At 38.6% G+C, this 25,506-nt stretch overlaps 1 protein-coding gene across 5 annotated transcripts in view; it reads right to left on the reverse strand.

Moving 5' to 3' along the window:
- LOC146323456 (epidermal growth factor receptor substrate 15-like 1) overlaps positions 1 to 25,506 on the reverse strand; it is a 66,306-nt gene that overhangs the window by 2,148 nt on the left and 38,652 nt on the right. For 2 of the 5 annotated variants that reach the window (XM_084722430.1, XM_084722426.1), the window contains 5 exons: positions 22,886 to 23,022; positions 21,858 to 21,921; positions 19,037 to 19,182; positions 18,137 to 18,230; positions 7,448 to 7,656 (listed from right to left, as the gene is read on the reverse strand). In XM_084722430.1, coding sequence (XP_084578556.1) covers positions 7,448 to 7,656; positions 18,137 to 18,230; positions 19,037 to 19,182; positions 21,858 to 21,921; positions 22,886 to 23,022 — 650 coding nt within the window. Of the gene's footprint in view, positions 1 to 1,983; positions 2,001 to 7,447; positions 7,657 to 12,961; positions 13,273 to 16,480; positions 16,649 to 18,136; positions 18,231 to 19,036; positions 19,183 to 21,857; positions 21,922 to 22,885; positions 23,023 to 25,506 lie in introns of those variants that run through there. The other 3 variants (XM_084722427.1, XM_084722432.1, XM_084722431.1) reach the window with 3 other exon arrangements.

Genomic DNA, 25,506 nt, shown 5'->3' on the forward strand with positions numbered 1-25,506 from the left:
AGCCCTTTTCTGACGGGAACTAGGTCTGAGTGATATATCTGATAAGTCTATCATGATAGTGAAGTTTCATAAGGGTAGATATGTACAATTATCTATCATGTCAGGAAGCTGTTCTTGCAGTTTACACACAACGCTGGTCTGATAGGTGTCCACACAAAAATACAAATCCAGAGATTTATGCAAGGTCATGCTAGAGAGACAAATTATTCTGTATTCCTTCCTGAGAATTAGAAGTAAAATTGAAAGTATTTAACACAGAAGTGTTGTTGCATTGCACTTATTATTTTGTTAGTTTCATTCTTTAAGAGTCACCTGTTATCTAACTTTAAAAATCCCCCAAAAACCTGTTGCACTGGCGAGCTTTTTTTAATCTGCACTCATCTTGCACGCTGCTGTCTCACTCAAGCAGTTTCTCACATGTTGATTGGGCCACTGAACAACACACCAATATGATTGGCTGTTTATGAGCCAGGGCAGGAGCACACATGGGGTTTGTCTGTTAAAAGACATGCTGTTTGAGTGACATTTGAAGCACGTGCCATCATCAAGGGCATCACTGACATGCCGTCTATGGGCAAGGACATAGTCATTTTGTGCTTTCATGGGGGTTTGATAAAATCTCTGATAGTTTGACTTCAATGCATTAAATGTAAACTACTTTCTTATTGCTATTGACAACATTTCTATTTCTGATTGATATCACTCTTGTTTTATTGCCTAGGTCTAAGGGAAAACGCCATAACATAAGTCAAATATAACTCTCTCGAATGCAACCAGACTCCATTGGCAAAAACAGTAATTTTACCTTGCAGAATACGAAGTTGCTGGGTGCCTCTGTTTGTTATTATGACTTCAATGAATCCAAATTAAACCTTTAAAAACAACAAAGTCACACAATAACACAAACAAACTAACAGATCGAGGCAGCAGCAGACCAGAAACTCCTGTGTTCTGTAAGGAAAATGACTGATTTTGCCAATGGAGTTTGGTTGCTTTGGAGAGAGTGATATTTAACTTATATAACCATGGTCTGTCAACAGAAAAAGCTGCCTGACATCAAGTTAAAGTGCTGAAAATATTCTACTGTGTAGATTCTGACTTATCTTATTTCTTCACTGAGGCCAATTCAGACTCTTTAAGTTTTTAAATAAACTGAAAAAAGTTTTGCTGACTTATAATCTTTAGTTGAGATACTGAACATTTCTTCTTCAGATAAACTTGAATCTTTGAGTTTTCAAAAACTGTTCACAATGAGCTCTGAACCTTATTAATCATTATTTCAGGGCCTGAAATAAAATGAAAGTATGAAACTATTAATCATTAATTGCTTTAACTTCAATGAGTATATTTAGTCAGTTTTGAAATACAGTTTTGGGGTTTCAAAAACTCAAAGTTTTAAGTTTAGATAAAGAGGAAAGGTGAACTATCTCAAAAAAGTAGCAGTTGTAAAACTTTGTCAAAACCTAAGAGTGAGCTGAGTTTAACCCCAAAAATCTACTGCAGTAAGATTCCTTGAAACTTTGAGTTTTGTCAACTCTTTCGTTTTTATTGTTAAACTAAAAAGAGAGCAATTGATTTTGGAAGTACTGCAATAAGATTTTTAAGCAGTTTCAAGCAGTTTATCCAGTTATCCAAGCACTTTTCAAACCTTGAAAACACTACATTAAAATTCAAGCATTTTCAAGAATTTCCAGCACCCACAAGAACCCTGCTGGAAAAGCAAACGCAACATGTGTCCTGCTTTCATGTTAGAGATGGAGCTTTTTGTTGACAGACTGATAATGTGAATGAAATAACAACTCACTTTTTTTCATAATCCACACAGTAAAGGTCAGTTTCTTTTTCAGCAACACATGATGTATCAAAACAAATGCTTCAACATACGTCTGAAATGCACTGCTTCCATGGTCATTAACTAACATCATTTTGATAACATTGCCAAATGCTCATTTTATGTGAATTTTATTGTGTTTAATCTCTTACCTTGACTTTGTCAGGTCCTGTCAGAGAGGTGGATTACAGAACAGAAATGTTATAAGCCAGAATCCCTAAACTCAGTGGATCTAAGCTAGTTTACAGGACATCACACCACAGCATAGCACACAGACACTGTGAAGGGACACCTGTCCAGTTTCTGTCCAGTCCTCTTTGAAACATCTCTAAGCATTTGTCTTAAGCTACTTGTTAGTACTTTTATGAATACCAAGTGATTTTACCAGCTTCAAAGTACAGGCTGGTTAGTGTTAATCAAAGTAAATGATGGATTCTTACAATGTGAACAAGCTACTGAAGATAAAGTAGATACTTGATGCCGGTAATTGCAAGAGGTGAGACAGGGGGGACTGTGGTGAGACAGAGCTGTCAGTGAGTCCCTTCAAGTGGACACAAACAACAAAGAGAACTAAAGGAAAGAGCAGCAACAACAGATGTGACATGCAGAGAGAGAAATAAAGCTTTATGATATCATCACACTGCAGTATGAATCAACAGTTTACACACAAATGAGGAATCCTTGGAAATCTGCCCACTGAAGAACTGTTAATTGGTCTGAGTAATTTTTTAAAGAAAATAATCCAAATTCTCTGATTCCAGCTTCTTAAATGTGAATATTTTCTGCTTTCTTTATTCCTTTCTGACAGTAAACTGAATATCTTTGAGTTGTGGACAAAACGAGTCGCTATTGCAATTAGATATTGCAATAGCAACACGACCTGCGATATTAGAAGGAATGCTAATTTTTATGTCGTCATTGTCATTTTCATGTAAAACATATCATTATGTTGTGGTTTTTGCAAGGTTCTGTACAAAACAAAGATGTTTTCTTAAGTCTGTGAAAAAATGATGTGTAGGCCAGGACATTTCTGCAGCATGACGATATTAATTTTATCACACATTTTGCAATTAACACATACTGCCATGCTGTGATTTCAACAAAATTTTGATAAATTGTTTTGCCCTAGTTGCAGCTCTACACTAAACAGTCTAAAGAGGTTCTATATGAACCAAGGAGTGTCTTTTTTAATTAAACTGCCATAAATAATGACTTATGGAAGTTACAGTTTTATACCCAGTAGAGCAGTCAGTGTGTATCTGATGCTTTGCTCTTAGCAGTTATGTTAGGTTGCAGAATGTGGAAGGATGATTGAGAGCGGGGACAAACAGAAAAACTACAATAACACTGTAAGATGAAGACATGCAGAGGAAGAACAGAGAGCAGATAGATCTAAAGCAAGAATCAACCACTAACAACTAAGCACACACACACACACACACACACACACACACACACACACACACACACACACACACACACACACACACAGCAATGTCGTACAGGGCAGGCAGACTCAAGAGCTGAGAGTTGAGGAGTGATACTGCTGTGTCTCATGTTAGATGGATGTATCTCACTAGCAGCTGAACTTAGCCATCCAATCAGACAGAAGCGTTATTCCCAGTGATTATCTACCTAAAAAGTGACTGACATGTGAAATGCAGTGTTTAGTCATGATCTGAGGGATTAGTCCCTGTAGTTATTTGCTTATGTGTTATGGCAGGTTTCTGTGTCCATCTGTGTCCTCTCAGAGGTCTAACTGTCCAGCCTGTGAGCATCATGCCAACACACTGCTGATAATTAGCCCTCAGCATCTGTGAAAGTCCGGGGAAACCCTGACAAACTGAAGATATTCTTCCTGCCAAAACAAACAAACCGCGTACAGTAAAGGCTCACACCCTTTCCTGTACTTTAATGCAACTCTGTTCTGCTCTGCAGCCTACGAAGCTTCATTACCAAGCTGCCGTTTCTAAAGTAGGTTCAAATGATGTGTCATAGTGGTGAGATGAATGAGGGTCATTTTAGGTCTGCTTTGCCTCTCATTACCAATCATATTACTTTGTAGCAGTTAAAAAGAGTTATTGTGATACTTGATACAGTTTTGGAAACTACATAAAAAAGCTGCCCAGTAATTATCTTTTTTTTTTTTTACTTCTTTAGATGATATGTCTTTGTTCTCACAACAATGGGGAGTAGTTACTGGAAGTCACCAGTGCTGAATACATCTTTAAAGACATAAAACAGCATTTTGAAAACCATGCTTAATTGAATTCTTTCTCAGAATGAGATGATAAGGTAAATAGGAATCTCATGTCTGTGTTAAAAGCACATATCTGGAGTCAGGACACAGCTTGCCTAGTTTAGCAAAAAGACTTGAAGGAGGGAAACTGACTGCTTGTTAAACCATTCCTGCAAGCAGCAAACTGTCCAATCATAGCTTACCAATCGTAACTAGAGCAACCCAGGCCTGTCAAGCTTTGCGTGTCTCTCTGTGTTAAAGCGGTCTGCAAGAGGCTCTGAGACCAGAGACACTCTGTGTTTCATGACTTTGGACGGCAGCATCTTTTCTGTAGTCTCAAAAATGTAAAGCACACATGAGGGGAATAGTTAAAACTCTGTCTTTACATGCTCTCACATACTACGAACATTAGCATGTCCAGCTAACCAATTTAAGAAAAGAGGGTCAAACTCAGGATGGAATATATTTTGGCCACTCTTTATCAGTGTGTGTCACCATTCTCACAGCATCTGTGCAGTGCAAGAGTAGAAAGCTTGACAGGCAACAGTAACTAAGGAGGGTGGGGCTTAGCTAAGGGTAAATTGGTAACCTGACTCTATTCAAAGTAAAAAAAACAAAAAACAACCCACATCTAAAAACACCTTCAAACCTCAGTGATGAACGCTTTGGATCTTGCTTATTCAAACAGAAATGTATAGGTAACAATTTTTGGTTTTAGGGAGAGGGCGAAACCATTTCTTCTGTTTCTTAATGACTCAGTAACGCAACAGGACTCCAGGAAACTGCATTGTCACTACACCCAACTGTTTTTCGTCAAGAAATAGTTTGAGCACCTAACTCCCCCGCAAAACCACAAATGATCACCTTAACATATGAAATGAAATACAATAGGCTGGGTATCAGTACTTGATTCTTTTAAGGCATCAACTGAAATGATCCAGTGACAAGCAGGATGGAAACCACTCATGGTTTCACCATGATACAAACACTGAATCCTCTTTGAACCCAGATCTAGAGATTGTGATTGGCCCACCACCACAACTACAGCCAACAGCTCCATACAGACTGTGGTGAAGTCACGCTCAGAGTAGTTTTTGATGGAGTTGGTAGTTCAGTGTGCTGAGATGCCACCAAAATGTTGTAAAGCCTGGCTGTACTACCCACCTGTGGTGTCTGATAAAAATAAATGCATAAAATGGAAGGATTACTTCAGGAAAAACTGGGAATACAAGTAACATGATAAAGCCTGCATCAAGTTTGGAGAAAACTTCAGGGTGAAAAGCTGCACCATGTCACTTAGAGTACTTTTAATACTACATTATTCTGTCAGTATATGTCCAGTTGTCCCGTGTCAGAGCTGTGATGGGGTATTTTAGGAAGTGAAGCAGCAGTGTGTTATTAACAGAGAAGCTTGTTAACATGGAGAACAGATAATGTTAGAATGGGCTGCCACAGAGGATCTAAAGTAGAGAGAGAACAGGCTGCCTTAGATGTGTGTGCTGTCCTGCCTCATTATTGCACACATACTGTAGATCAGTGCACTTCATTAGCATCCTGTACTCTGTTATACTACTTTTAACTTGACAGTCATGTGTATAAATATAGAACTGACCCTTCGTTACGCCCCTCCTGAGAATAGCAACTGTCCAACCATAGGTTAGCAACTGTAACTAGGAAGCCACAGGCCTGTCAAGCTTTGCATTTTTCTTCGGGTTGAAGTGGTGTATACAGGGCTTTGAGAGGAGGTGGACGGTGGCTTTTCATTTGGTAGTCTTTCAAAACCATGAAACACAAGAGTGCAAATGTGGAGAATGGATTAAACTATATCTGCTAAAACATAAGCTGCGGAAGTTGGCATGTCCTGCTAATTAACACTTACTTACTAGCTGTAGTAACTTAACCTCCATTTAAACCTGTTAACTTGCATCTGCATTTGTTCTGTGGGGGATTTGAGGAGGAAGATGTGGGCTGGTGCAGAACCAAAGTGGGTCAACAACTATGCATCTCACTCTGGCTCGGTCCCTCAAGTTTAAGTCCGGTTAGCTTAGCTACCACCAGCTCTCTTCCTGGGGTGATCGCAGACGGGCTGGGTGACCCATCTCAAGGTCTGCTGTACTACTGAAGTCCCTGTGCTTCTTTTCCATGTTTATGGGAGTATTTCTGTCATCTATCATGTAGATATGCCTGCCATATTTCACCATTTGACCAATGTTTGCTATGATATAAGCTAGCATTAGCCTCAGTCTTTTAGCATTAACGTTATATCATGTACACAGCTGATAGGCAACTGTACATATTTAAGACACTTTCACAGAGTTGTTGTTTTAAAATGTGTAGATGGAAACATTAAAACATCAGCTGGAAATGGACTTCTCGCCTGACTCACGGAGTTAGCACTAGCTTACATCAGTCAGCAACACTAATGAAATCTGCTTGTGAGTCATCATTTTTGCTGACAAATGAGCTAGAAATAGGAAGATGATTTTGTTTACTTCTTTTAGGAATCAAAGACCTCTTATTTCAACAATTTCTCACAATTCTGATGATAAATCTGCCACTATTATCACTGTAAACTGCATGAGTGCAGTGCGAGAATGAAAAGCTTGACAGGCGTAGCAACAGTAACTAAGGAGGGTGGTGCTTGGTGAAGGGTTGGATGCAGGGTTGGAGCTTACTGCACTGGACATAGGGCTGGATGATGTGGTTGTAATCAATATCACAACATTAACAGCATTAAAACAATGTTTCTTTTTTAACATTGATGGCTAAAGTATGCAAAATAAATGAGTGCTCTAAAACACTTCATCCACGTAAAGCAAAAACTTGTTTTTTTAAGTCTAATCATAGTTTGTAATCATTAATTCAGATAAGAGAGTTCCACAAAATGATAACATAATATGATCATACTGTGACAATATGATCGATAAACACTCATTATTCACTCATATTATATCATTACCCAGCCCTAATCACACAAAAGGCACAACCTTTGCCTCAGTGTAAATATTAAGAAGTAAGACCTCATAATCAGATTATGTTGACTTAACTAATGATACCCAGTATCAGCGTTAACATCATGTGCTGTTGAAGGACCACTTTGATCATCACCCAATCATAATGACCCAATTCCTACCTGGTATTAACATGTAATCAGGTGGAAATGAAGTCACTGTAAAATTGGTCATCAGATTCAAGCCCAAAAACACCTGTATCCCCCTACTACCCTTATAGAGCTTTGCTATATTCTTTTCCTCAACAGTACAGTGACTTTATACTGTGCTGAAGTCACTCTGGCATATCTCTAATGACTGTGCTGGTGTCTGTGCAGAGCTCTGTGGCCTAGTGAAAGTTTAACAGTATCACCCATCTCAACTTACAGAACTGAAGTCTGCAAAACCCGAGGTAGAGTCTTTAGGGCTTTTACTTGATGCTGAGGACGGGGCGAAAGGGTCTTTGCCGCTGAATGGGTCTCCCGGACCCTTTTTACTCTGAAATGGGTCGATGGCATCACTGCCGAATGGCTGGAAGGGGTCACATGGTTTGGAAGGGTCAGCTGGGCCAGACATGCTCACTGGTGTACTCTTACCTGAAGACATAAAGGACAAGAAGTAAACATCACCACAGAGACAATTTTAAAAATATCTACTTATTTGCAAAGGGGCATTAATCAACATTCAAACTAACATACATGCACCCTAAAGACAGGTTTTCATTGGCAGTTCCTTCAGATGGTATTAGACATCCTAGAAATAAAATAAATAATAATTTAAAATAAAATAAGAATTTAATAAAAAATAATATGTACAATAGTCAGAATAATTAATAAAACTATATACAAAACAGTTAAACAACATGAGCTGATAAAATCCAGGATAAGAAGTTTTTGGTAAATCTGAAATGTGCAAAACTGAACTTTATTACAGACCTTTTTTTTTTTAGGTCAGTTTTGAGGCTGAAGTTTCAATAAATGTGCTCTTAGATATTCTAAGACAACTTTTACAACTAGATTAAAGAAGGTGCCGCTGCTTCAAGCTACAGCTGCGCCATGTCAGCCGGAGTGGATCATGGCCATTCTACACAATGTTTATGATTCCAACAGCAGTGCCTCCGCTCTGCTTCAAACACACGCCAAATCTATTTTTGATGGATGCCGCATCAATCAGCACAGAGCAGATTGTGTGGGCAAAGTGTCAGACACAGGAAAAGCAGAGAGAATACAGTAAAGTTTCAAGAGAAAAGACCCCGTGCAGACTTGCAATCATAAAGGCAGACAGAAAAGAAACTATTTAACTATGTAACCTGCCTATCCATGGTGGAAGCAGAAAAGTAAGGAAAGAGGAGTAATTCGACAAAATCTGACTAAGTAAACATAATCATGCAGGCGAAGCACTCCACTGCTGAAATGCTGCTGGTGGGAGCATGCAGTCGCGTGAAGGATGACTCAAAAGTGTGGTGCAGACGTGCCATTAGGGTTGGGCGATTGGACGAATATATTGTCTATCGACAATGGGCTGAATACATCACTAACTGCTTTTTGAATGATTTTTAGGGTGATATTTGTCATTTTATTTTGCTAATGTAATAGTCTGCAGAGTGACAGCCTCTGCTCTGCACTGCGCTCTCATCCAGCGGCACAGTTCACACCCACTCAGCCGACCATGAGTGCACTGAGCTGGGTGACGAGTGAGAGGAAAACAGCCTGCAGAATCAGACTCTTTAAACTCTTTTCAAGCAGTGAATTAAGGATTTATTTTGACCAAACCAGAGTTGGTGATTGTTGGAAGAATAGACAGACTAACAAAGACAAGCCAATTATGGTCGTCTTAGTTCGGTAAAAGAGAGAAACTTGAATTCAGAAGGTGTGCAGCTGTATTTCTCCATTTAAAATGGAAAATAAGTGTGATAATAGGGAATTTCTAGACACTTTGTGAGTTTATTTTGTTTATTGGATGTAGTGAACGTATGCAGCGTGTGTAACATAGTGAATTCCCAGTTTGCGCACATCTCCCAGCTGAGACCCGAGAGGACAGGAGGAGGTGGGAGGGGAGACGACGATATCGCCAATTGCCGATGGAAAGGCTGATGATTATCGTTTGAAAAATTTTAATGTATCGTCCAACTCTACGTGCCATAAAGTTTCTCTCCTGAAATGAGAGTCTCTTGCTCTTCATCTACATTATGGCTTTTGGGAGAAAAACATACAAACTGTTTCCAGCACATTCGTTAGGCCAAGATGCGACCTCAAAATAACATTTGTTAGCTTTATTGCGACCTCTCCAGGGGTTTTACCATGAATAAAAATAACTGTATCATTGGCGCAAATAAAAATAATATAATTTCCCCACACAAAAGGCAGGTCATTGATGGACATGTTGAACAGGACTAGACCCAGTATAGAGCCCAGACAGACACCAGTTGATAGACATAGGGAGTGAGATTTCTAATTATCAATTGTGACATGTTGGCAGCGGAATGAGAGGCAGGATTTAGTAACCTGACACACCAGATGATTTTTTACACAGTACCGTCTGGGAAGTCATCCTTAGAAACTGTTTGGAAAAGGGCAGACCCTTTCAAAAAAACCACCTGGCAGCTGATTGTATGAACCATCTGTTCATCATGTTTAACACGGGCTGACTTGTTTGCTTTTGCTTTTATGTTTTTTAACGCAATGTCTGTAATGTTTTAACCATTACCATTAAATAGCTTGTCTTGCCTTGAACCAGTCAGATCAATGCTTCCATGGATGCTCTTGGCTGTTGCCACACGTAAAACCACACCCGTAGCTGACCCTAGTCCCTCCTAGGATGCAAATTGGCAGCACCACGTTTAGCGCAGACACAAACAGATAACTTGAAGCCTGGCAAGATGGATTCTAACGTGATCTCATGAATCCAGCTGCCTCACAAGGTAAAGGATTTAATAGAATTGACAAAATTTGTTGAGTCACCAGAATCTGGTCATACTACTCAAATCACGATACAAGGCTCACGATTCAACATATTACAGTATAGTGCAACACTGTGTGAAAGGTGATATATTAAGAGAGTTAAAAAAGCTTACTTTTGAATGAAATCAGAACGGTAAGGATAGATAACACTGCTATCTAGTGGTCAGTGCTTTAATCACATGACAGAATGAACCACTGCCCAAGTTTTTACAATATTACAATATCATGACAGCGTTTTTGAGAATTGATACAATGTCACAAAACATAATATTGCAATACTCAAGTGTATTGATATTTTCTTACACCTATAGTTTCTATGTTTCTGCCATCTCAATAAAGACTTGCTGACTAAAAGCAGGCATAAACCACCTGCTGTCATGTGCGAAAATTGAAAAAGAGACTAGGAAGTGAAAATGATGGCGTCAACTAACGATTATTTTCATTATGAATTAATCTGTCAATCATTTTCTTGATTAATCAATTAGTTGTCTGGTCCATAAAATATCAGAAAATGGTGAAAAATGTTGACAAAGATGACATCCTCAGAAATCAGAAAGACTTTTTTTTGTAAACAAAAACTACTCAAACCAGTTAATCGATTATAGCTGGGGATTAATTTAATGATCGATTATTCAATTAATCATTACAGCTCTAGTAAAAATAAGGTAAAAATCTGTAATGTGTAGGCATTTTTAAAAAGCCAGCAAAGGGAATAAGGTATTTGTGGTATAGCACAAAAATAATCTGTTTTGTGGTGAGGAAGACATGCTGAGGGAAGCAAAGAAGAAAACATATAAAAGCAGACATATCACAGGCTTCAGGTCTCACGTATCTCCACAGGAGGATGTAAAAAAGACCAAGCACAAGTGTACACTGATAGCTGAGAGATACCATGACTCATCATTGCAGTCCACATGAGTAATTCTAACCTCACCTTGTTGAATTATGCCGACAACATTCGATCTGATTTGATGTGTTCTGGATTAAAACACACAAACACTAAATTCTCTGGTTCCCATAGCTCTGCCCACGCCCTGCCTCAACTCCGCTGTCACCTCAAAGATAGCTACCAGCTCTTGAAAGCCACAAGTTTCACCTCCCCATACACACACACACACACACACACACACACTCACACTCACACACAGACAAACGACACACCAAAACAATTTATATTGCGTCCCTGCACAAATCTTTCTATCTAATTTGACACATGCAGCGCTACATCCTCCTGAGAAAGGAAATATATAAAAACAGCTGGTATAGGGAAAAAAAGGTACATCAAGAATCAACAGGTTCAAAGCAGGACCAAAGCAAAAGTGATACCTTTAACCCTGTAACCGGTGGAACCATCCTCAACGGTTTCCTGGTAAATCACCTCGGTTGTGTTTCTGCCCACATTGCCAACTGTTGGTTCACCAATTTACCAACCAGACAAATATGTGATATTGTTTGAGTTCATAGGGCGCACACATTCACACAGATTTATCGGTGCTATATCTTATAGCAAATAACAGCACCAAAGCAACTTGTAATACATTTTAGAAAACTAGAGAAAGAGCTTGAGTTCCTGTACCTTCACAATAGTAGTTCACACACTAGATGTCTGCAAGTTTTAGTAAAGTCAAATTTCATATTTTACATAGCCTTCTTGTTGTGTTTTAACTGCCACATAAGCTGTCAAAGTCAGGTCTTATGCATATAAATCAAGTGGCGCAATTAGTGATTCATTTAAAACATATTTTTTGTATGGAGAGGGTGGGGACTATTTGCATATTCATGAATCCCTGAATGAATCTAAATGAAGGCAAGGGGTAGAGCTATATCCAAGCCACTTTAACAAGGTATTTGAACTTATTTTAAACACACAAAACAAAACAAAACAATTTATTACTTCATGCAGAGGATTTTCTATTGTTTCAATCATGACTGGAGGTACATGTTAATTATCTGTTGATTATTTTTTTTTTATCAGTGATTGGTCTCCAAAACATAAAAAATAATGATAAATGCCCCAAGGGGACATCCTAAATTTTGTATTTCTGTTATTCAGTTTACTGTGATATGAAAAGCAGCAGATCCTCCAAGGGGGAACCAGGAACAAGACACTGTTTGTATTTTTGCTTGAAAAATGATTTGACTCAAACAATTTATTTATTATCCATATAACTGCTGTTTAATTTTCTACTCTACATTAAAAATCATTGAGTCAAATCTTTTCTGTGTCATAAGGGGAAAAAATGTGTTAAAATAAAAAAAAAGGCAGGAGTTTATTCTTAAGCTTGGGATCAAAATGTGTGTGATAAATTATTAAGACCCACTGACTAGCTGTTTCTTCTTAACTTGAAATTAATTTCTTTTTTTTTTCTCTGACAGACTCTGATAGAGGCCTTTAATTCCATCAGAATAAGTGCAGGCACAATAACACAGACAAAGTGCCATCCCTGAAGACCAAGCAGTTCAGTACTTTCCTTAAAATATTTATTAACTTAATGGAAAATACTCGTTTATTAGACTCAGTCATTCTGTAGAAGCACAGTTCGATCTCTAGATAACCTACAAATATGACAAAAAAGCAACAGTAATATTTCTGTCATTGACAGAATTGAAGCAGGCCCTGGCAGAGGATCGTGGGAAAGTTAAGAGTACATCATGTTGCTTGTATAGGTGTTAAACCACAGGACCAGTAAAACCGTTGTCATACAACATACACACACACACACATTCCGTCTTATTACCCAGATAACCCGTCTGATCAGGGTGAGCAGTTCATTTCACACTCTACGCTGAGCAAAACTGCATGCCTGGCAATCAGTTTTTTCCTCTTTCAGTAAACTGCACACACACACGCACACACACACACACACAAACTCGCACTTGAGAAACCACAATCATGAGCTCCACCCTGTTTTAAAATAATCCACTACATCAGTGGCATTTAATTTTAATGTCTACCACAGGATTGTATGTGCAGCATGCATTATTTTATCTAGTGAAAACAAAACAGATACAGCAATGTGCCCCAATTCTGACAGTTTATTTGCAGCACTGTTATTGCAGGCTTGTCCCAGTCACACCTGAGTAATGAGACAAAGTGACAGAGTGTGCATGCATGCATGAAAATGTGCCTCTTAAGAGGATTAAGACAGAAAACAAAGAAACCACATTTAACATAAGATGAAGAGGGTGATTGTTACACTGGTGACAATGCTGGCATTGGCCCACTGCACACAGCCTGCAGCCTGACCTGCTCTGAACCACTCACCCTCGTAAACACACACACACACACACACACACGAAGGGAAGAGAGAGGAAGCAAGTTAGGGTGTGTCTGCAAACAACAGGCCAAGCAAACCACATCTCATCGCTCTTACAACATCACCTTCACATGTGCCTACACAAACATCCCAGCAGAAGCGTGTGAACAGTCGTAATATCAAATCTACTTAAAAATACAGAGAGCGTTCATGTCAGGTTTAGCTGTAGGTGGTTACAGACTGAATGATGGGAGAGGAGCCTGAGCGACAGCTGCCGGAACCTCACCGAACAAATGAAAAGCAGTTAGAGAATTGTCTCTAGTTCCTTTTACTACCCCTGAGTCAGCAGGCATGTGGGACAGTGTGGGAGCTGCAAGTGTGGCCACAGTTTAGGCTGAAACACACAGAAGGGAATTCTGGGTAACTGTGGTTCAAAGTTTGAACACCAAGCCCCATGGGACAGGGTCATGCTGTCCCCAAAAGACTTTACACCAAACACATCCACTCTGATCCTGACGTCCATAAATAACTATTGAACTGACCACAGTTTTCACATATTTGTTAATCATTTCTGTCATGTGTGCACCAGCAGTTAGAGCCATGCAAAGACACTGCAGCTCATGTGTCATGGGCACTAAAGTGGGAAGTGAGAGTTCCTTGAGCTGTTTCCAAATTCTATACAACTACTACTTTAAATTTTAGGCTGGTTTTTAGTGTGTTCACACTTGATTTTGGACTAAAGCACCAGCCACATGCTGGTAAGATGGCAGTGGACGAAAAAAAAGTTAATCTTGCACCTTGCCCACAGTGCAATGCACTAAGGAAATGGAGGTGCTGCTCCCAGCTGCAAAGTTTAAATGCATTTGAAATGGTGGTCTAACAGTTTCATGAAAATCCGTAAACAAAAAAGGTGTGACGGTGAAGCACAGTTCAAACACAACAGTTTCCTCCTAAGACTTGACAATTCATGTTCGTCCTCCGTGGACGAACATGTCCTCGTGTCCTCTGAAAAGCACACCCTGGGCTTTCTAGTGATGTAGCATGGATGTGGGTGTGGCCAACAGAGCACATTTCTAAATGGTGGGGATTTCAGCAAAGATGTTTTGTGGCAGTGAGGGACTTAAATGATCAAATTTCTTCATCATGATGCTGTTTTATTATAGATGGTAGATATAATTATGTTATAAAAAGCATTTTTCTTCTGAATCTACTGAAATGAATATGAGCTAAATGTTTCTACATGACATTTGAGAATTTGGTCTCTAGTTTAACCAGCAAGCCTGCATCATAGGTAAGACTGATACTCTCATGTTAAAAATGACATGTGAGGAAAATCACTGATGTGTTAAAGGCTCTGGATATTTGGCTTTCAATACTAAAAATGTATATATGATATGAAAGGTGAGTGTCTCATTAAAGGTTAGCAGCAAACACCTGTTTGGGGAGACAACTGACATGGATGTTTAATGATTGGTAAGTAATTGCGCAATTTTCATAACAAGTGTCAAAGCAACCACGCCTAATTCAAACCCTGTATCAGGAAAAAAAGCTACATGACAATATTTTGAATTTGGATTAAAAACTAATTTCTAATTTTTAAGATCTAACTTTCTAGATGGTCACTATTATGTACATAAGACCCTAAATTACATAGAAGGTTATAAAGGCAGTTGTATATTAAAACCCCATCAGAAACAGCTGACTAAACTCACTAATGTCAATATTAAAGTGTATAAAAGATTTAATATGATGTGCTGCAGTGCACAGTACAGTGTGTTTGCCACTGTTGGTGCTTGAATTGAGAACCTATGTAGAGTATAGAATGTGTGACAACAGTTGCTTGGCAAATAAGAAAAAAAAGACTTTTATCTCCTCTGTACCCACAATGACATTCTTTCCTGTTGACAGATGAGAGCAGAGTTTAAGACTGAGCTTTCTATGCTGGAGAACAAAAGTTTTGCTCTGGTTACAGAAAAAAAAACACATCTGCATTTCAGCATAGCTTGCACCTATACATTACAGAAAAGCTGCCTTTCAGAAAGGTCAAATATCTTATTCTACTCTTTCATTCATGATGGAGTCATTCAACTTAACTTGTCTCAAAGTACTGAGATATTGTACCTATTTTTTTAGAGCTGCAAAGAAATCTGTAAAGTGATTGTTGAAGTAACATCCCAGACATCAGAGATGGGAAGTAACTAAGTACAAATACTTTGTTACTCTACTTAGTAGATTTTTCAGGTATCTGTTCTTTACTTGAGTATTTATTTTGTGACTTTTTACTTTTAATCTTTTACTTTTACCCCCTACATTTTAACACAAATATCTGTAATTTCTACCTCTTACATTTAAAAAACAGGCTTGTTGTTGTTACAAAGATAAAAAAGTATAAAAGACAGAACAAAATGAAAACAATGTCAGGCTAAAAGCTGTCACGAGACTAAAACGATACAGCAGGTGTGACAAGATTAATACAATGTAGCAAGACGAAAATGACATAAAAGAAGAAACTAGAGATGCACCGACTCCAACTTTCTTTGACAATTCCGATTTTTTAAGAGTCTGACCTGCCGATTCTGATTTTCAGTCTGAGAACTTTAATTGACAGCATTCACAATTGCACCTTTTCTTGTAAAATGAAATTGGATGTTCATTTAAAAAAAACAAAACAAAAAAAAACACGGGCTACTAAATATTCATTAAATACTATTTCACATTTTCTCCAAAAGCCCTCCAGGTTACAGCCAGGCCTTATTATATTAATACATTAAGATTATGTACTAGTGGAAACAATCTTGTGAGATCTCATGGAATCTCCTGGGATTTCACGGGATGGGATTTCATTTGATCTTGTGGAAGCAGATGTAAACAAACTGGAAACAGACGTGGTGCAACAGTTTGCTGCAGTAAAACTTTGCCATGAGAAAAACAGATGCAGAAGTTAACCGAGTCTGGATGAGAAAATGTTTGAGGAGACACATCAACACAGGTTGTTTATTCTTCAGCCAGAACAGGAGGTGAGATTTTAACTGTCCCAATGTGAACAGAAGTCTGGTGCTGGCTAACATTAGCATGAAGGGCTAAAAAGTTTATGGCTCTGCTGAAATACCGTTAGCTGCTCAGCTGTTGCGTCTCCTTGTAGACAGTCTGTCTTCTCTTTATCCTGTTCTTGGAATCTATCACTAACACCGACTTCATGTCTGAGTGTGTGTAGCTGTGATTAGTGCTTTTGCGGGTGTTAGGTTAGGTTATTGTGTGCTGCGCGCGTGATGTCACCATCGTGCAGAACGTGCGTGAATATGATGGGCACAGAATTGGATATGTGACGCTGTCCGGCCGGTTCCGGTCTCTGGCCAGTCGATCGGTGCATCCTTAGACGTAACAAGATAAAAATGACTTCACAATACATAACGAGACGAAAATTAAGAAAAAAACATAATGAGAAGAAAGCAACATAATACATAAGACAAAAATGACTTAAAAGATTTAACAAGAAAACAACAAATAAAACAATGTAACAAGACAAAAATTATGTTAAAGACATAACGGGTTGCCAATGACAACATGAGGAAAAAGACGCAAAAGATAATTACATGAAAACAATATAAAGGACACAACTAGAGGAAAACAACAGAAAAGATGGACTAAGACAAAAACAGAATTTATGATGTAATAAGACAAAAACCTGATAAAAGACGTAACAGGACATAAGACCAGAATGACGAAACAAGACAGAAAGGTCATAAAATACGTAACAAGAAAAAAAATAAATAAAAGACGCAACAGGACGTAGCACAACCAAAATTATGTAAAAACACATGAAAAAAACAAGATAAAGGACACAGCAGGACGTACAACAAAAACTTACCAAGACAAAATCTAGATAAGACACTTAACAGGACATAACAAGGTGAAAATGAAGTAAGAACATAACAAGATGGAAATGATATAAAACACGTATAAGTATGAAACTGACAGAGGGAGCCGAGGGAGACTTTACCGCAGAGAAAAGCTGAGGTTCAGTTATCTTTGCACAGAAACAGTCAGTAGAAATGTCCTTCAGAGGACGACTTTCACACCTGTACAGGCTGTATTTTTTCACTTTTACTTGAGTAAATAAGTTGAATCAGTACTTCTGCTTTTGCGCAAGTATTTGTACTTTTTCTTGAGTACAGAATTGTGTACTTTTGCCACCTCTTAAGCAAGAAAAGATGGCTTAGCATATTTTAACAATCGGGACAAACATCAAAAAGACAAAATCGACACTGCACATATCTTTTTTCTTGAATCACAACAGAAAATATTTATATATCATATCATATCGAGAATTTAAAAATTTCTCTAATCAATATTTCTATATTAATGTCTCTGACTATGTATTTGTAATCTTTTCACATCACTCATTATTTGTCTCTTTCTGCTCACAGTCTATGAACACATACACACGTCCTTCATTTCTGAATGCCTGCAATACCCAGAAAAAGGGTGGTGATTATGGTCATGATGGTGATGTGGTAATCGCACTGAGGAACCTATCAAACATCTAGGTTTCTGATAAAGCCAAAGTCCCACTTCCTTTTTACACTCACCACTGTTCCACTAGCCTGAGCCACACCATGTAAGAAGATCACAGTAAGATAATGGGCTTCTCTGTGTAATTTATAAATACTGGACTGTAAAACAGTCAAAGAGGGACACCTCATTATTTTATACAAGACAGATAAATTCCCTAAAGTAGTGATAAGGTTCTGCTAGTGTCCCTATTATTAAAGTGTTATGGGGACCTCTACAAAGCTGTAACAGTGTTGCTTTCTCTTCCTCCTCTCACCGCACAAAAGCCTATACAGTGTGACACTCACCACTGGGTGGTTTGGGTCTTGGGGGAACACTTTTCTTCGGTGGCAGAGCTGGTGTGTCATTCTTTCTGCTGAATGGGTCGTCCACAAACACCGACTGGAAACAAACAATGAGCATTCAGCGGTTATTTCAGAATATAGGACACACAATACTGGTTATATGAGTTCTGTTTGTTAAAAAAGAAACATACTAAAAGTAAAAATATTGATAATCAGGCTTGAGGAGTAACGGATTTCCTGTAAGAGAATTATGTAATCTGGATACAAAAAAGGTAACTTTGATCAACATTTTTCACATTTTATGGGCAAAACAACTAACTGAATAATTTAGAAAATAATCGAGCGTTGAGCTGGTTTAAAAAAAGTGATTCAAAACGATTTTCCATTCCATGGTCTGATATCGATCCATAAAATCCCAAAATCGAGCTTTTAATACATGCCTGCTGAGGTGACTTTTACTAAAGAATACATGATTGATGTTAATTCTTCAGGTAAACATTAATATATTTATTAATGCACCAGGTTAGAGGGTTCATATCCAAGCAGAACTGGCATCGTCACTGAAATATCCATAAAAAATTTCTAACTGTATCAACCTTATAAATCAAATCGTGAATAGTGTGAACCAAATTAATCAATGATGAAAATAATCATTAGTTGCAGCCCTGAAAAGATTATATTAGGCTAAACAATTTCACCATATTTTATATTGAGGTAGTCCAAAAGTAGCAGAGAGATCTCTAACTTTTGTGCTATACTGGACCAAATATGAAACACGCCTCATTTAATATTTGTGCCAATATTACTTTTTATTGCGAATACTTTAAGACCCCGTGTCTGTACTGGGAGATTTGCCTATCTGACCAAGAATGCGTGTTTCAGGATGAGTTGAGGCCTCTGTACCTTCTGGTAGTCTGGAAGCCAGCTGGCCCGGCCTTCAAAAGGGTCTCTGGGCTTTGACATGTGGCTGAAGTCTGCGAATCCAGCAGAGCTGTTACTGCTGCTGCTGAATGAACTGCTGCCGAATGGGTCCAACGTCCCAAACAGGTCTGGAAAAACAAACAAAAAGCACATTCACAATGAGTCACCATAGTTACTATCTCGCTTCAAATAGTAATATTACTATTGTTATGTGCGTTTACTCAGATCTATGGCACATTCTGAGGCCACACGTCACTAACCATACATGGAGAAGCACAAACCAAATCAGATACACTTTACAGTAAAACACAATCCAATGCACTGCCACCATCAGACACGAAAAGAAAACATGTTTGTTTGGTACAGACTGCAGCAAATATCATATCATCATGATTTGAATCTTTTTTTCGGTAAACATGAAAACTATAATGCAAAAATGATCATTCCCACAAATCATATTGAATAATGCAATTGCAATTAGGGTTTAACGATTTTGAAAAAAATATCTAATTGCCATTATTTTGCCTGATATTCCAACTGACCCTTCGCTAAGCCCTGCCCTCCTAAGTTACTGTTGCGAAGTCGAACAAGCTTTCCATTCTTGTACTGTATTTATGCAGTTTACGGTGATAACGGTGACAGATTTCAAATCGAACTTGGGAGTAATTGTGGAAACAAGAGGTCTGTGATTCCTTAGAGTCGTACACAAAAGCAGCTTCTCTTTTCTAGCTGATGATGGTGGATTTTGTTGGCTAAAATAACTCAAAAGCAGATTTTATAAGTGTAGCTGGGTGATGTAAGCCACTTATGTGACGTTTTAATTTCTCCATCTCACACGTTGTAAAACAAGAACCCTGTGAAAGTGTTTGTGTAAAATTACATAACAGCTGTGTACATGATATAAAGTTAATGCATCTCAGCAAACATTGGTCAGGTGGTGAAAAACAGCAGGTATATGTACATGATAGATGACAGAAATACACTCATTAATGTGGGAAAAGAAAATGCAGCGACTGGACCAGTGGAGTGGATTTTGAGACACGTCACCCTGCCGGACCAGCCAATCACGATCGCAGCGGATAGCCGGGAAAAGAGCTAAGCTAACCTGGCCTAGACCTGAGACAGCGAGCCAGAGATAGATGCACTGTCATCGACCCACTTTGATTCTTCATCAGCCCACATCCTCCTCCTCAAACCCCCACAGAACAAATGCAGATGCAGTGGGATCTAACAAGTTTGTCTAGAGGCAAAGTTACTGCAGCTAGTGTTAGCCAGACATGCTAACATTCACAGTTTATGATAGAGCAGATGAAGACAGAGTTTAATCCATTTACCACACCTGTGCTCTTGTGTTTCATGTTTTTGAGAGACTACAGAAAAGACGTCACCATCCAGACTCATGAAATGCTGAGTGTTGCTCTTCTAAGAGCCTCCTGCAAACTGTGTCGCATGTAGATAAAAGGACAGCTTGTCAGCTCTTAGTCACGGTTGCTAACCTATGATTGGACAAGTACTGTTTGGGGCGGGGTTTAGCGAAGGGTCAACTGCGATATGAATAGTGATATTAAAGGCAATGATCGTTTTTACACCATTCTGATTTTGACTGAAAAACATGATAAAATGACTATGGTGTGATTTTTTGCAGGAATCTGTACCAAATGAAGATGTTCTTTTTTTAAGTTTGTAGAATCTGATTTGTAGGACAGAACATCTCTGCCTCACCACATTCATTCATTTTAAAGTTTTGTGACACACATTTTGCCTCTAACAAATATTGCACCTCCTGCGATTTGAAAATTGTAGACAACCATATTGTGTTATTAATTGTGCAGCTCTGATTGCAATTTCAGTCAAAATAATTGCAATATGGGGCGTCCCCTGTAGCTCAGTTGGTAGAGTGTGCCCCTCGTGCTGTGGCTGTAAGTCCTCTGCAGCAGCCACCGGTTCAACTCCCACCTGCGGTCCATTTACTGTGCATCATCCCCTGTCTCTCTATCCCCTTTCCTGTCACATCTTCAGCTGTCCCTATCAAAGGCAAAAACGCCCAACGTATTAGTTGTAATAAAATGCTACATATGTCTACCACAGAATCAAGAACTGAAAAAGCATCTATTTGTTGCAATGGTCTCTTTAAGCAGCAACTGGCCTGCTCAGAGATTGCACTACTTATGTTGAAAGAGCCAGTTCAAGTAAGGAACATTTATTCTTTACAGTCACAAATTCCAGGCCTGACCAGAGCCAGTGTGAATGATATGAAGCTGTTTTTGAAGTAGTATCGACACCTATAAAAGTCTTGAGAAGTGAAAAGTTGGGAAGTGAACTTGTAGCACTGAGTAAGCAAATGTGACACCTTTCCTCAGCAGCCATGCTTTTAATAGGCAAACCAACATGGTAACCTTATTCTGAATAAACAGTGGTCCCAGTGTGGTGACAGGCTTTAGCTCCTCCAATCACAGACACATTCCAGCTGAGCCGCAGCGTGCATGTGTTTGCATGGACTACATTCATATCCTGGAGAAAATGAAAGAGCTTTTTTTGTGCGGCACAGAACAAAACAACTGATTGAAGGAGGACCAGCGCACTGAGTGACAGCAGACACCAACTCACTAAACCAGCACTGCCAGAGACAGAAACTGTAAAAGGGACTCCATTCTAACCTCAAAATTGAGCTGGGAAATTTGTCTACGGTCACTATCCTTTTAGTATCTGTGGTTGTATTAGGCCACAGATGGCAGTAATGATATTGTAGAGCACAAAGACCGGCCGATTCATAATGCTGAGACACTGAAGGATCAAATCATACCTGGTCCTTTGGGTTTCTGGTTGCTTGAGGAGAACGGGTCATTGCTTGTGAAGTGACTGGTTTGCTGCAAGAAATATAAAAAGCAGAACCCTGTTAATAGTAAATTCACTCAAGTCACAGCCATTAAGTCTTACGTACATGAAGATGCAAAGAGCTAAGACTATTTGCCACTACCATAGTCTGGGTCAATACTTTTTCCTAACTGGCTTGCAATCATGCTTTAAAAATATTTAATGTAGTTCAGCTCAAGTTTAATCAGCATTCGAAAAGAAAAAAAAAACAATCATTCTCCCTGGCTCTATTTCAGTCAAGTTTCACACACCTCCACCCTATTTTATCTGGGTAAAATCAATGTGACATCTTTGACGGTTTGCTTTCCCCTCATCAAAGCAGTCAACAGGGAGGATGAAAGACTAATAAACAGGGTTGAGAAGCAGTGCCATCTTTTATATGATCCACAGCAGCCTTTTTACAGAATATCCTCAAAAAGGACCAGCTTTGGAAGGAAAAACATTGAACTTTTGGGAGTTACAAGTAAGTAACTATACCAACTATATAGAAACAAGGCGGATTTAAGGAAATTACGTTATTATGAATAAATGACACCTAAGGGAGGAATTTCAAATGCGCTGCTGTGACATCATGCTGATATGTGTTACTGTTATCAACTGCAGCAGGCCAGCTGAGTTTGGTTGTAAAGAGTTATTCCTTTTCATGGCAATGATAAGCTCTTACTCCTCTTACTCCTCTGTTCATGCTTTTATTTAATATTGTTGGCAAAAGACTGTGGTATAAGCGGGATAATTAACTTGTAGGTGTGCATTTAACAGTTTAAAATCACTCTGCATCAGGTGGTTCTTCGCTTCCATGTTGTGTCTTCAAACAGTCTAACTTACACCTTGTTAAATATGTCAGACCTTCACAAAACACAAGGCTCTGGTAGTAAGAGCCACTTATCCACGTGATATACAATATGCAGTAGTATAAATTACAATTTCATGTTCTGGCTTTCAATACTCAACAAGTACCTTGGAAGGTAATGTGGCACTTTTACTGAAGGGATCTGGTGTGGAGAAGGGATCCATCTTTGTGGTCTTCTTGAAGAAATCTTCTGACGAAGCCTTGAATGGATCTGTCTCTTTGAACGGATCTCCTCCAAACGGATCTGCAGCAGAAATGACAGACTACTTCAACTCGTTGTTCTCACTGGGCTGTTTTTTTTTTTTTTAAACGTCTCATTAACTAGGCAACAGATTGCTCAGCTATTTCAAATGACAGGTGTCAGTTTACCAAACATGAGTTCCAAGAGCCTTTACATATAACCAGCAGCAGTGTGACAACGTGAGCCACTGTTTTCTTTTAAGTTAAGACATACAATCACACATTAGCTCTACAATAGGTGGTAGTTGGATTTTATGCCTCAACTTTAACTTTGAGACATTTCAATGTGCAGCATTCAATGGAGGTGGTATAACATGGTATAGTAAAAAGAAAGTTTATGTATGACAGACACGTTCTGGTTGGTTGGTCAAATGGTTGTTTGAAATGCTCTTGTCCAGTCTTGGACAGTCACTGGTGTTACTTTAATGAGGACAGAAGTGCTTTTCATCCATTATTGTCAGGGGTGGGAGGGACATATGCAGACCTGATGTATTTGATGTTTGAGTGAGGCTGTTGTTGCTACTGAACATTTACTGACTTTAAACTAAGTGACACCATGTCAAAGTACCAGCACACATCACTACAATCAACCCCTAGCTTCAGAGGATAGAAAAGCTGAGTGGATAAAAACTTATTGATGACAACATGGCGTGTGGATTTTGCTCCGCCGGGCTGCTTTATCAGCAAGGGCCAGTAACTGTTCAAGGTGAATGTTGATACTGACTGTCTGGACTTGACCTCAAACATGAGAGCTGTTAGTTGTGGTCTGTTGGGGTTTTTGTTTATTTTGCATGCTATCCTGTTGAACTTAGCATTAGCATGTTGCGTAGTTAATGTGGCTGTTCCCACAGGTTAGGGTTATACTGCAGCACGAGCTGCATTAGTGCTGAGTGTTTGCAAAAGTATATGGAAGCTTGGCGTAATCTTTGTCTGCTGTGTGTTGCTGCTGTGACCTAAAGGTAACAATATAGGTATGTGTGAAAAAGAAATGCTCAAGCTGCATTAATTCATTTGCTTGGCAGCACTCTGTAACACTGATGACCCATTCAGGCTAACAGTTAGAGTCACTGTGGTTGGTTCAATAAGTCCAGATATAACGTGCAGATTTTTTTTCTCCATCAAACAATTGACTTGTTGAAGAGTGGATAGAATTTCAGTCAACCAACATTTTCTTTGGTTGACTACAGACAGGTTTAAGAGGTTAATTTAAAAATGTATTCCAATACAGTTACTAATTACCTGTTAAAAAATGTACTCAGTAACATAATCCAGGTATCGCAATATTCAAATAATAGAATTTGATTACTTTGCATAATGTTTTGATCACCTCAGTATAAAATATGGTGAAATTCGTAAGCCTAATATAATGTTTTCATGATTATTTATCATCAGTTAATCTGTAGATTTTTCTCCTCAATTAATTGATTAGTTGTTTGGTACATAAAATGTCAGAGAAAATCAAAGAGTTTACTGTCACACAGGAGTAAAGAAAGCAGAAAATATTCATATTTATGAAGCTGAGATCTGAAATCTAACTGACAAATGACTCAAAACGATTACTTGATTACCAAAATAGATTAATCGCCATGATAATGAACTGGTAACTATGTTTGCACTGTGCATGGTAGTATGTTCTTCTGCAATTTAAAAATTTAATCCAGTTTATAATCCTGTCCCCAATCAATTTTACTACATGTATCTGTAATCTGTTTGTCTTTTTTTATCTGTAAATGTAATGGAATACGGATTTTTTTTGGTATCCTGCTTATGTAATCCCATTACATGTAATACATTACTCCCCGTCGAGTACAGCCCTAAACTTACGATGTTATAGATCTGCTCTGGAATGCAGTTCATTTTGACAATAAGTATTTGTACTTTGAGCAGCCTAACTAAAACATTTATGTTACAAAAACAGGATGTCAGCATTCTCACACATGCTGATCATATTCTTATTCTTGTGATGCATCAGGATGTTGCAGTATTTTCTGCACAGTTAATGAACAAGGTAGCTAGACAAATCTGTTTTTATTTGCTCTGGCAGATACGCAACTCTCATTTGTGACTAAGCCTGGCAATGCCAGGTTATAAACAATCATTTCCAGGAAATTCTAAGGAAAGTCTTGATAATTAAGGAACTTGTGGAATGTCTGACTTTGGGAGTAAGTACCATTACACTTAGCAGGTTGTTTCAGGGTTATTTGGCACATCCACACCATTTTCCTAGCTTAAGTGGTAAGATTATGATGATTTGGCCTAATATTTACAATATTTGGCGGCCTATGTCATGCAGAAGTATTGCAATCATAAAAACATGAGGCACTGAGTCAGTGTCTTCTATGGAATCTGATAGATGATTGTGATAGGAGGCACCCAGCAGGTCATGAACTCAGGCAGAGTCAAAGTTATTAGCCCTCTCTTTCACACCCAGCATCAGACTCCAGACAGGTCTGGCACAAATGTTCCAAGTCTAAATGCATATTTGCTT

The sequence above is a fragment of the Lutjanus erythropterus genome, chromosome 7 (genome assembly GCF_056507025.1).
Source record: "Lutjanus erythropterus isolate fLutEry1 chromosome 7, fLutEry1.hap2, whole genome shotgun sequence".
Lineage (NCBI taxonomy): Eukaryota > Metazoa > Chordata > Actinopteri > Lutjaniformes > Lutjanidae > Lutjanus > Lutjanus erythropterus.